General features: G+C 31.6%; 3 protein-coding genes across 6 annotated transcripts in view; 1 reads left to right on the top strand and 2 right to left on the bottom strand.

Annotated features, from left to right (window-relative positions):
- The window catches only part of LOC113515124 (nucleoside diphosphate phosphatase ENTPD5), a 24360-nt gene extending 18148 nt beyond the window's left edge, over nt 1-6212 (bottom strand). Inside the window, exons 1-2 of one of the 2 annotated variants that reach the window (XM_026899274.3) lie at nt 6016-6212; nt 3630-3753 (exon numbers count right to left, since the gene is read on the bottom strand). In XM_026899274.3, coding sequence (XP_026755075.1) covers nt 3630-3753; nt 6016-6036 — 145 coding nt within the window. In that variant the 5' untranslated portion in view covers nt 6037-6212. Of the gene's footprint in view, nt 1-3629; nt 3754-4952; nt 5131-6015 lie in introns of those variants that run through there. The other variant, XM_026899273.3, reaches the window with a different exon arrangement.
- Nucleotides 5493-11106, top strand: LOC113515126 (zinc finger protein 511). Of its 3 annotated transcripts, XM_026899278.3 has the most exons (5): nt 5493-5684; nt 5762-5859; nt 7740-7892; nt 9353-9551; nt 10413-11106. In XM_026899278.3, exons 3-5 carry the CDS (start codon nt 7744-7746, stop codon nt 10746-10748), a joined length of 684 nt encoding a protein of 227 aa, XP_026755079.1. In that variant the 5' UTR covers nt 5493-5684; nt 5762-5859; nt 7740-7743; the 3' UTR covers nt 10749-11106. The 3 variants fall into 3 exon arrangements, with proteins under 3 accessions (XP_026755079.1, XP_031764330.1, XP_052752087.1); XM_031908470.2 differs by lacking the exon at nt 5493-5684 and having other exon boundaries at nt 5740-5859; XM_052896127.1 differs by lacking the exons at nt 5493-5684; nt 5762-5859 and adding an exon at nt 7504-7526.
- LOC113515125 (phosphoglycerate mutase 1) lies at nt 10737-13490 on the bottom strand. The gene is made up of 5 exons (XM_026899276.3): nt 13293-13490; nt 12968-13200; nt 12586-12777; nt 12220-12292; nt 10737-11563 (listed from the first exon to the last, which is right to left on the bottom strand). The coding sequence occupies exons 1-5, from the start codon at nt 13393-13395 to the stop codon at nt 11397-11399; spliced, it is 768 nt and encodes a 255-aa protein (XP_026755077.1). The 5' UTR covers nt 13396-13490; the 3' UTR covers nt 10737-11396.

Below are 13490 nucleotides of genomic sequence, written 5' to 3'. Positions count from 1 at the left end.
AACTGAGTTTATTTGCATCCTCTTAGCGCTTTAACGACTTGACCAATCACTATAAAATTTGGTACACACGTATTATGTAGCATTAGAAGAACATAAGGACATACCAGAGGGAGACTTTGTACAAAAGTCGTTTGCACAAAGGGTAGACACCTGTGCCCCATTCGTGTTTCTGCCGTGAAGTAGTTATGTTTGCATAACTGTGTTTCGGTTTGAACGGTGGGATATGGCAGTGAATTAACAGAGTACAAAGGAATAACACCTGAGTCCTTAGGAATGGCAACACATGGGGGGGTATCATGGGCGAAACAGTATACTCTGTTATGTCCATGGTACTACTCATGTCTATAGGCGACGGTTACCACTTTCCATCAGGTGGGCCGTCAGCTTGTTTGCCATTCTAAATTGTATAAAAAAAAACATGGTACTGTGCATGTCTATGGCGACGGTTACCATTTTCCAAGAGATGGGCCGTCAGCTTGTTTGCCATTCTAAGTTACATAAAAAAAGAAACTGCTTCACGGTAGAAACAGTAATGGGACAGAGGTATCCAAGCAAACGACATAGTCTCCCTCTGGTGATCTCATCAAAAATAATTTAAGTAAAAAAGGATATGCAAAACTTGATAGTAAGGTGACTCACAACTCGCAAATTTCGAGTTTTCGGTGGAGGATCTCTTAACAATAATGTTAAAACTCTTTTCGTCTTTTCCTAAATGACTTATTTGGTATGGTTACATTCGCACAAATTTGCCTTTTACTTCTAAACCATGAACCGGATTTTGACACAAGTTTCACTGTTATTTAAATATTTTTTACTGCGGCGCCCGTGTAAATCCGGGTCATGGTGCTAGTTCTGGATCATGACACCGCCATTTTTAATACGTAATACTTACTGCTTGTGTGAAGTTTAATAAACTTATATTCGGTTTAGAATTTCATTATTTTTATATTAAAGCCATAAAATTACCACACTATAACCAATATATGATATTATATTACATTAAAAAATTCCGTCAGCATAATATGTTAAGGTATATTCCCGCCATTTGATTTTTTTTTCGTTCCACATGGTTATAAAATAATTAACAATTCAATTTTCGAACATAAACAGTAATTACTCCAAAAGAACGTATAATTTGAACGTTCCTATTTTGAAAATTTTAATGTCAAAATGAAATCATTGGAATCTGTTGTCGACAATGTCGTAATGAAAACAGGTTTATATCAAATCACATCAAATTCGGCAGAAGCAAGGCAAATAACAAAACGACGGAAACAGGAACACCTGAGTAGTCTATGACAGTCTTGGAACTCCCAAGAAGATTTTATTGAAAAGCTATGCTTCAATTTGAAATTAAAAAAAAAAACAAAAATTTTGTTCGGCTAAAACGATCCAATAAATACATAAAATGAAATATTAAATTTTACTAATATAATTTAATTGTCACTAAACGATGCCAGTAACGAAAGTAAAGAATATATATATATATATAAAGTGTTTTTAGTAACGGCAATAGAAATCTAAAAAATAAATTTTAGAAATTTAATCTGTCTGTATCTTTGTTACACAAAAATTACTACACCTAATTGAGTGCAGTCATGTTCCTGGAACTCTATATAAGGTGTTCTAAAAGTTCAGCACGGTGGAATTACCTTAAAAAGTGCAGGTGTTTTTAATGGCAAGTGGCTACCGTCACTCATGATCACCCGCAACACCAAAGGCATTGTAGGTGCCAAAAAGTTTCACAAAATGCCCTTAGACGTAAAAAGGAGAGCGTATTTAATATTATTCCAGAAGTCAATTAGAAAAAAAAATCAATACGCTTAAGCAAACAAAAAAAAACCGTTCTAATAGATTTCCTTGAATTATTATAACAATATATTGATGAACAATGGTGAAATCTGACATTGAATCATTTCACGCAGCGAGTAGAGCAGCCTTTAACTACATTATATGCTACAACAATATCCACGTATTCTTGTGTAATTTTAAAAAAATATTGTATTTTAAACTTTATTGCTTTGCCACAGAGGTTATTTAGATTTAGAGGAATTAACAAAAGCAACGGAATGAATATAATATTCTATTATTAGTTCCAATAACCTTTTTCTTTGTAATGAAAAATAGTATTTAATATTTGTTTAGTGTTAAAGACCACATCTTTTCTTTAGATTATGGTTACCATTTACTGGTTTTCCATGGATTTTGTCCAGATGCTCTTTAAGTTCGGGAGAGTTAAAAACTTCCCAATTAGCTCCTATAATCTTTTAGGCTTAAAACACTGATGACGTAACAAATTGACATCTGCGAATCTGGGTATTATGCTCAAAAATTCGGGAACTTTGTACTTTTTATATATTACGTTTACTAACTGATCTACATTATCATAAAGTATAATATTGATAATATAATAGTTATAAATTTTTATATAATAGTTAATTATTTGCATAGGTTTATTTATAACTGGTTCAACATACCCATGTTTTTGCATGCATTGCATGTTTTTATATTGTATATGCAAATGATGACAAAAGAACCATGAAATATTTAATACAATGTAAAGGATTAAAATCCGCCATGTGGTCCCGGCATAGAACAAGCCACCCTTACCTATCCCGTGGGTGTCGTAAGAGGCGACTGAGAGAGGGCGAAGAATAGGTAGCAGCAGCCCTCTTAAAACATCTCTAAAGCCTAACTACAGTTGCCAATCCGCCTGTCGAGCATGGCAACATCTGGTAAAACCACCCCAGGGGGAGGCTTATGTTTAGCAGTAGACTGTTAAAGGCTGGTATACCAAATGGATTAAACACAGCTATATATTTGACTAAATAATTGTCAATTGATACTGATTATGTTTTCTTAATGAAAACTGTATCTGCGCTTAATTCATGCTGGCCAGGTGCCAGTGAATAGTGAATGATAGCGTGGATGACGTCGGATCAGATAAATTGTGATGAATTCACCAGGAATTAAGATTAAATCTAATAATTAGATCCTAAAGGTTGACTAACAGAGAATGCCTATAGCATTAAGTCTGCATTTTGTACCACATTTTATGCGTCAATAAAGTTTAAACAAATAAATAGATGGTTTATTAAAGTTGAGATCTGTAGCTTGTATTATAACATTGAACTCAATGCTTATGTGTATTACTGTAACAGAGTATACTGTATGCGAAACAGTATACTCTGTTATGTCCATGGTACTGCTCATGTCTATAGGCGACGGTTACCACTTTCCATCAGGTGGGCCGTCAGCTTGTTCTAAGTTGTATAAAAAAAAAATATTAAACGAGAAGTTGAATAACATTTGGACAATCATGGCTTCATGTCTCAGAAACTAAGCACATAATCTCAAATAATTACAATTATTCTTTAATGACACAGACTAAGGGATAACTATATGGAACAGATAAAGAAAACACTAGGTGTCATGTCATATAGGGAAGTCCAAGATATGGCATGGGATAGAGATGGTTGGAAGAAAATGCATGAATTATTTGTACTGACAAGAGGAAACTGTTAAATGAAAAGAGAGACATAGAATTAAACTTTCAATTATGCAATTTTCAAAATAAATAATTCTTATTAACAAAAAAAATAAACAAATAGAAATAATAGAGTACTCACCTAAAAAGTATGTCACAAAAAGTGCTAAAACTATAAGAAGAATGAATACTTTCTTCAAACGACGAGGTTGCTTTAGTGTTCTAGATCTTACGTTGATATGTGAGGCTGAGGTATCATCTCTTAACTGGAAAAAAGGGGAAAATTATTTAATACATATATATTTAATATATATTTAAACAGCACTTAGTGAGCCAGCATAATGCAGTTAATATTTAAGGGTTAATCATTCTCTTTTCGGTTGATCATATTTATGGACCATATTATCTCTATATTCATTCAAAATGGTATGATCACAATTGTGCAATGTATGTGAATGTGAGAAAGACTCTATTTTCTGCGCTTAGCCTCTCAAATTCGCCATGTATTTCATATATTCAAAGGTATGTAACGGTGAGCTATACACGCTCGGAATGCTAGTGCATTAATAATAAAAAAATCAAAAAAATATATTTAATTTTGAAAATTTGTATTCTCTAGATTTATTTGTATAAATGTTTAAAAAATTATTTAATTTAACATGTAACACAAAACACAAAATTCTGCTGATTTTAGAACCTTCTTCCATCATAAATTTCCCTTTCCATTAACAAATAAGTTCACAAACACATAAATAAAACTAATTAATGGATGATTATTTATCATTCTTAACTTGTCTCTCTAATCCATTATTAGAAGTGAAATAAATAAATATTTTAATTAAAACTAAACATTTATTCTTTTAAAAATAATTTTAATGTGGTAATGAATAGATAGTAAAATATATTAAGGAGTATGTGTTATACTAGGATTTAGTCTATCTGTGAAGCACAGACAGTTCCAAGATTTGGAGGACCACTAGAATTGCCTGGATAATGCATATCTTTAAGGGACCAAGCACCTCCCAGAAAATAATTTTAAACACACCAACGTTTTAGACAACATCAACACACAAAATCCACTCACTTTATTAATACTTCAATATATTAAATATTCTAAATAGGCAGTAATGCAAAAAATATTATTTGAAATTGGTTAAGCACTTTTGAGTTTATCTATTATAAACAATATTACATACTTCTATTATATACTTATATAATATTATATACTTCTACAGATATTTGATATTTTTAAATTATCTATTATTACAATAGAAAACTGACCAATACAAATTTGAAACATTGATTTTTAATGAATTAGATAATTATATAGTATACTTAAGTAATTTGATAATTAAAGTATAATATGTAAGTATAACCTTTTTGCTCCCTGACACATTTATTAAATAACAATATACTATTTATGTTTTAAATTAAATCACAAGAAATATGCTCTTTAAATACTCACCTCTAAATACCTGTAAGTACTGAATTTTCCCATATCGATATAAAATAAACATCACAACCAGAAAATACTTTTTATCTAATACTTAAATTTGTCATAATACTGCAAAATACCAACATATTTTAATTGTAATTAATAATCCAAAACGTTTTTATATAAAATATTACGTTTAAAGAAATAAAAACATTAAATAATATGTCAAAAATTTGTAAAGTCAATGTCAGTCAGAAGGAATCATAGATCAAAACAAAACGGAAGACTTGGAATCATAGAGTAATAAAATATTTTTGTATTATAATCAGTTTTTAAAACAAATTACACTTGTGCAATTGGTGCATAATAGTATTTGGCAACAGATGTTTAGTTTTAGATTGTCAGAACAGTTTTCTTCAAATTGTTCTTAGATTTTCTTATAGAGTATAACCTCCGTACACTAAATAGTAGTATATCTCTCTGCCTCTATTCACGATAGATTAACAAATAGACTTATTATTATCTGTGGATTAACCTTAAAAATAAGAACAAAATCTTGTCCTTAAAATATCACTCGTGTGAATAAGGGCTTCGAATTCTTATTTTCGTACATTTCTACATATTCAAAACTTAATAGTAGTATTTAGACAAAGCAGTATGTTCTGTTCTAAATTTTGTAATAAGGAAAAGACTATTATCGTAAATGTAGCATAATATACTTATTTTAACCCTTTATTTTAATCTAAGGGTAACAGATCGAAGGTTAGACGTAGATATGAAATAAATTTATCCAAATTGATGACTGTCATAGACAACTTATATTAATTTTTTTGGTTCAGTTCACAAGGTCAAGAATCACCTATCCAATTTAAGAAGAACAACTTTGAGGAATCTTGTGCCTAGACAAATTCACTTTTATTGGCAAACTTCACGTCAGGTAGGCAATTTCGTATATATATATACTTATCATGCTACGTAATATTATATAGATATACTCACGCGATACTCATATTATAATTGTATCTAATAGGTTATTTTTATTTATAAAATACTTTGATAATTACCTAAGTGAAATGTAAGATAGAAAAAATACCTTTCTTTGTCGCAAACTCATCTCCGACTGCGTAATTACTCCTTCGTGTTCTATAACAGTGCACTAAACTATAGAAATTGTAAAAATAATTAGTATACTTATATGATTAAACTATACGTATAACTAACGTAACAAAACGTAATAAAATGAAGATCGAACGAATGAGTAATGACGTTATAAAGTCAAGTTGTAGAGATAGTAAATGACTGCCATAGACATATGTACAATACCTAAAGCGGACTTAATTCAGGTGCCAATAAATAGAATGGTTCCGCAGATTTGTTTACGTATACGATAATAATAATATGACGAGATAAGAGATGATCATTACTTTAATGACTTGCATAATAAATCATATTAGTACTTAAATACCTATTATTAGGTATCTATAGGATTGAATTTATTTAATTGAAGGTAGAAGGTACCTGAAAAAAAGACTAACCTACCTTTCTAGTGTCTATATAACTAAGTCGAAATTTAAAATGGATATTTTTATATTTTTTTATATAACTTACAATGGCAAACAATCTTAACGGTCCACATGATGAAAAGTGGTAACTGTCGACTATATTTATAAGTACATTTTATACAGGATTTAACATCAAATAGATACCTAGTAAGAAGGTGCGTTTATACCTAAATATCTAATCGCATATAAGTACCTATATTTTTTATTTATAATACTCATAGAGAGAAACGACTAGTTGTTACTCATATGAAAATACCTAGTTAGTAGAGTATGAAACAGAACCTACTAATAGGCACTAATAGATTTTAGTATACTCGATCTAGGTATGTGTAATTTTCCGGGTTCAATTCTCAATCGGTATAAACGAACCTTTCTAAATTGGCTCAGGTTCAAATATTCGGCATTTTGTTTCTTGATATTAATTGTTTTGAATAATATATTTAGGTGTATTTTTATGAAACGAAATAATAAACAAGATTATTAGAACTTAAGATTGAATTCAAAATTGGAATGCGGAAATTTATTGTCTATATTTAGACATACAATAAGCGTTTTCAGAAAGTCCCATCTCACGATACTATAGAGAAATACCTATCTAATAATATCCGCTTCTATGCAGCCGAAGACACGGGAAACTTCTAGCTAGTTATAAAAATCCGAAACAGCAATTGTGACTTGATGTATATCTACGTTTTTGTGACCTTCAACGCAAAATTGCTACCAGCTGCATGACTATACAAACCTACAGAGTATTGACATAAGCGTGACACAATAAAAATGTATTCTGATATCTTCATAAAGATATATACTTGAATGAAGGCTAAATATAATCATTTGATATAACGCCGGGCCTAGGTTTTTCTTATTAAAATAAATAATGTATAATTTGTTCTACAGAAAAACACCTACTTCAATTGTGGCAAAACCTTTTGTTATTTTGATTAAAAATTAACTTACTGGACCCATTTTAATAAAATTTCTATTAGACCTTTTAAATTAAAAAGAATTTTCCATATCTGTTTTTAAATGAAACAGTTATGAGGTAACAAACTTAAAAAAAATACAATCGAATTTTAAACCTCCTGTTTTTTGGAGATCGTTTGAAAATAATTTTTAGTATTGTTTAATCGTCTTCTTTAGATATAACACATAATGTGCCGCATATTTTACCTATCTCATATGCGTTGTTAATGTTAATGCAATCACCATTAAAAACGCATATGAGATATTATCTGCAATTAATAATCTCTTTCAGAGATATGAATCTTACGGACGTTTATACTTGTGACAATTTCAACAAATACGCCATGGGACGTCGGAAACTAGACGATGAATTGTTCGCGACGGACAAACCGCCACCCAGGCTCGGAGTGTACGACCTCGATGAGGAAAACTTATGCCATGAAGTGTATGTGACGGTATAAATAGTATTATAAAGTAGCTTCGCCCTACATTTATTAAAAAAATCCAGTCTTATGTGTGGAGCCGATAAAGCTTTTGCCACTCCGCGGCTTTCGGCAAATCCCTATTTATTGATTACATTTTTCTTTCATTTACCTGATGTAATGTCTTGTACTGTTTCGGTCTTTCCCTAAGCCTTATTCCTTCTTACTTTTTTTTTTTTTAAATAGTAATGAAATGAAATGAAATGAATTTATTTTGCTAGAATGAAGGTAGTTTTGATGAAAGAGATTTACATTTCATATAAAGTGTAATTTGATGTTGAACTATTATCGGTTGCTCAACAGCGGAGTAGACAATCCTGCAACTCTAAGCCGTTGTTCTTTGTACGCACCCCAACGCTGCATGCGATTGCGTGCTAGTCGACTACTATCGGCACCGCTGGTTCGCACCTGTACTGCTCACTTTGCTCACACTTATCAGACTATTTCTTTGCTCAATTCTCTGATTGCTCAGCAGCCAGATATTGATATATTTAATGACAAAATAGATATATTTTTAAAATGTTGTACAAAATTTGTATGTTTGTAAAATAAACTTATGGCTCACTACACGTTTTGGGAGACTGTAAGTGCGGTGAGTAATTTTCAAATAAATAAAAAAAAAATAAACAATATACATTCTGCCTCTATGTCGGCGTGCAAATTATTAACAATGTCAGAAATTTACATCTATTTTACACTATATTTCTTTTCATTAGTCATATAAATCAAATACATATATAATTTATTACAATAAATAGAAAAAAAAACTTAAGAGCAAAAGTGCCAATTACATCTTTAGTATAGGTTGTAACTTACCTTCTTTACAGAATACACTTCAAATCACACTATCATGGTTAATTCCTGCTGAATTCGTCACGATAAAACTGACTTCATCCTCACCTATCATACCCCCGCAATTTTTGTATTACCAATAGATGTAATAATAGCGTAAGCCATTCCATTTGCATCAATAAAAAAAAATAGCTTGATGAATTATAATAATATGTCATTACAATCGGTTGCATTAGGCTACATGATGACTATAAATACAGTCGACATAAACTATTCAGAACTTAAGTTTTGCTTATTTTTTTATGCAATTTAGAATGGCAAACAAACTGATGGTCTATCTGATGGAAAGTGGTAACCGTCGCCTATAGACATGAGCAGTACCATGGACATAACAGAGTATACTGTTTCGGCCACTATACCTCCCATGCGTTGCCATTCCTGAGAACTCAGGTGTTATTCCTCTGTACCTCGTAAATTCACTGCCATATCCCACCCTTCAAACCGAAAAACAGCCTTTCAAACACAACTGCTTCGCGGTAGAAACACGAATGGGACAGAGGTGCTAAAGAGAACGACTTTTATAAAGTCTTCCTTTGGTACTTATTTATTGAAAATGTTTTTTTCTTTTCAGCATAACAACAACATGCAACATCCCCGGGTGTACCTTCGCCGCGGAGTCCTTACTAGACTTCGAGAACCACTACAATGCGTCACACAGATACGCATGCAGCCAGTGTAAGAAAGTGCTGCCGTCACCACATCTATTGGACTTGCATATACAAGAGTCACACGACTCGTTCTTCGCTGTAATGGCCGAAAAAAAGCCTTCAGTATGTCGCTATTTACTATTTAAAATTACTTAGTCTTAAGATTAGTTTGTGAAATGAACAGGGACAACCTTAACCGCCTTTGATGATGAAAAAGTTCACCAAGTGATCGAGGACACAAACTCTTTAGGATACTGGCCCAGAATTCAATGTAAAATCCTAACATCAATTTTGATGTAACCTTTTACTGATACATATCGTCTGCGGCCACTTCCTTCGACCAGCAGTATCTCTGAACCGATACATCATAATTTTTAAGAAAAGAGCATATTCCTTTTTAAAAGGCCGGCAGCACACAGCACACCTTTGGTGTTGTAGGTGATCATGGGCGGCGATAGTCACTTACCACCAGGTAAGCCGCGTGCTCGTCTACCCGTGTTATAAAAATCTCGGTGCACCTGGGCGCCACCACACCGCGTGCCGCCCCACAAACCTCCATCGCTACTTTTCTGAGACCGATATTGAATAAGGCAAAATTTTGTGAATTTAACTAAAAATATCACATGGGCTCATTTATACTGTTTTGGTAGAGAACCCTAAAAATAATGTTACTGACTTTAATAACCTACTCTAGGTCAAAAGAGATATTAACTTCCTAGCAGGAAAAGAGGTATATTTCCTTAATTTGTTTGCAGTGCATTATCATACCATTTATTCACTAGGAAACAGTTATGGCGTCAAGCATGAAGTTCAACATATATGTTTGGCAATGTTCCACAACAGCACACAATGTTGCCACAGAACGGACAAAAATACGCGCGACATGACTTCTTAAAGAAATCCACATCGTCGCTCAAATTTGATCTACACGTTGTGCAAGCTGCTTATTGTCTAACTGATAATACGTATTTCTTTTATTTACAGTATTGTTGCTACATAGAAGAATGCAAAGAGAAATTCAAGACTGCCGAAGAAAGATTAGACCACTGTGTAAAAGTACACAAACTTCCAAAGAATTTCAGATTCGAACAAAAAGCTAAAACTGTTAGGAAACCAAAAAGTGGCAACACTAAAAATGTAGGAAATAATGAATCAATGGATGTAGATAGACCTTCACAATTCTCATTTACAAATAACAAGAAAAAAGCATTTGCATCTTACACAGGGAGAAAGTTTACAAAAACTAAAAAGGAGACACCATCGCGAGATGTAGATATGGATGGGATTGTTGAAGAATTGAAAAAAACCTTGCCAGATTAAAAAAAAATATTCTTTATCTATAGCACAGATAATATAATACTATGCTAGTATCTATAGTAATTATTATTATTCCACCAAGATCATATTATATTATTAATGAATAATAGATAACAAATGCCGCCATGTCTTGGCAGTGACCTGGTGATAAATATATTACCTACACTATTTACAGATATCCAGCTCATTTTTATTATTCTGTTATAATTTACACTATTACGTTATAAGAGTGATTTTATTTTGAAAGATTATGTATAATCACAATGCTCACCCTCAAAGTACTAGTCAAAGAAAATAGCAAATTATACATATTAAGATCATTCCAAAATCCATTGTTATAAAAAAAAAATCTAATAAATGGCATATTTTTTCCAGGGTGCAACACTTGTTTTCATATTAATATAATCTTAATATATTACTATAAAATATTTTCATTCAATAAACACATCTACTTATGCCTCGTTTACACTACTAAAACACTTACATACCAAGTGATAATGACACTTTAGTAGAAGCATATGAATAGTAGTTTCCAAGTACAAAATTAGTACATTAGTAAGATTCCACTCATAAAATATTCCAATACTACAGAAGCATATTGAAGCAAGTATTTTAGTAATATGAACAAGGCCTTACACTCAATAAATAAATCTACTTGGCTTTGCCCTGTGCAGCAACAGCGGCCATTGCCTTCTTGACAGTCTCCTCATCGCCAAGGAAGACCATAGAGTCCACTGGTTTCAAGTTTTCATCCAATTCATAGACAAATGGTATGCCAGTGGGAAGATTTAATTCCATTATGGCGGCGTCACTGAGTTCTGAAAATAGTGTTAAGAAAATATAGTTTTTAATATTTTTTTTGTTATTATTTAATCTTGACATGTCCTTATTGAAAGTAGTCCATTAAAATATAACACAAAAATAAAAATTACAATTCATAATTAACATAAAACTAATGTTGATATGTTTTATCCATGTTGAATAAAAAAATATTCATAAATATTACAAACATTTAAAAATGATAATGACTGTAACTTTCAATGTTACTTAATTTGGCAAATGCTTCTTTTATATAAAATTACTTGAGAAATTCTTAGCTTCGACTTATTATTCCAGTATTACAAAGCTACTTTTGGTTTGAATAGTAAATAGTATCACTTTATAATAATGATATTTGCATACAAATGGACAGCCCCAATCAAAAGACTAAGTAAATAAACCAACAGCCTAAATTATGGAACCTAGTAATTATAACTTTTAAACATTTGTTTTAAATTTATAATTATGTGTATGTTATAATTTTTTCTTATATCTATGATATAAATATCATAGATATAATAAGATAGGGAGCACTATAACATCCCTTATGTACAATACAGATCTTAGAGGAGGGACCAGTCCAGTAACACCCAAGGATACCAAGGATCCCTGATGACTTTTTTATATTATATAAATAATATAAAAAAATATTTACCATCTAAATGCTTCACAATGCCTCTTAGACTGTTTCCATGAGCAGCAATTATTATTCTTTTACCCTCTTTAATCTGAAATAGAAATATTTTATCATCATAATACTTTCAGGATTTCAATAGACTTGTACCAATATCTATGTGAAAGAGTTCTTTTTTAAATAACCAACTGACTTAAAAAAAAACATTGTACTGTTTAAATTTTTCTTTTGTCCCCAAAAACCTTTAATTAGATTATCGTTTTAAAAAATTAACTAAATAGCACACAGAATAATATAATAATATATAGATTAAAACTAACACATAAAAACAAAAAAAATATCAGGTAATTCTCTTAATTTTATATAGCTATATATAATAAATCTCACCTGAGGCACAATAACTTCATTCCAATATGGCAAAGTTCTTTCAATTGTGAGTTTTAAACTCTCAAACATTGGGAACTCCTCAGGTTTGGGGTCTCCAGCGTAACGGGGGTCCTTAACTATGGTTTCATAGTATGGATGGTCTTTCTCCATAGCTGGTGGTGGAATGTCAAAGCTACGACGCCAAATTTGTACCTATAAAAGTTTTATAAGAAAAATCAAAAAGTGTGTTTTAATTTTGATTTTTATTTAATCTTCATCTTACTTGTAAAAAATGTAACATCATCATCATCTTACCCTTATCCCATTTATTATTTGGGGTTGATATATTATATTGGTATAGTTTTTCTTGTAAAAAATTTATATTTGTAGATAAAAAAATTACCTGGGCCTCCCCATATTTGGCAGCAGTTTCAGCCTTATTTAGACCAGTAAGTCCACCGTAATGTCTTTCGTTTAGACGCCAGGTCTTATTTACAGGTATATCTGGTTGTCCGATCTCCTTTAAGACCGAGTTCAACGTGATTTGAGCCCTCTTTAGAACCGATGTGTGAGCGACATCAAATTGATATCCTTCGGCTTTCAAAGCCTTTCCCGCAGACACTGCTTCCTCGCGACCTGATAAGAATTAAATAATCAGCAATTTCTATAAAAAGATAGAAGTTAACCCACAGTTTAATTTTTGTTTCTGGAGAGATGAGACCACTTACCTTTATCACTTAAATCTGCATCGTACCACCCACAAAATAAATTTTTCTGATTCCATTCACTTTCGCCATGGCGAATCATCACAATTTTATATTTTGCAGGCATAGTTTAAACGTCTTTTAAAAATTTCTTATGACGACCGGTGAAATAACAATACGACCTTTCTCACTTTTCAATAATTTTCAATGACATTTTCAACC

This window comes from Galleria mellonella, unplaced genomic scaffold (assembly GCF_026898425.1).
Source record: "Galleria mellonella isolate WM207_F2 unplaced genomic scaffold, CSIRO_AGI_GalMel_v1 utg312, whole genome shotgun sequence".
In the NCBI taxonomy this organism is placed as follows: Eukaryota; Metazoa; Arthropoda; class Insecta; order Lepidoptera; family Pyralidae; genus Galleria; species Galleria mellonella.
Note: the sequence above shows the minus strand (reverse complement) of the source record. Positions and strands in the feature narration are given on the sequence as shown.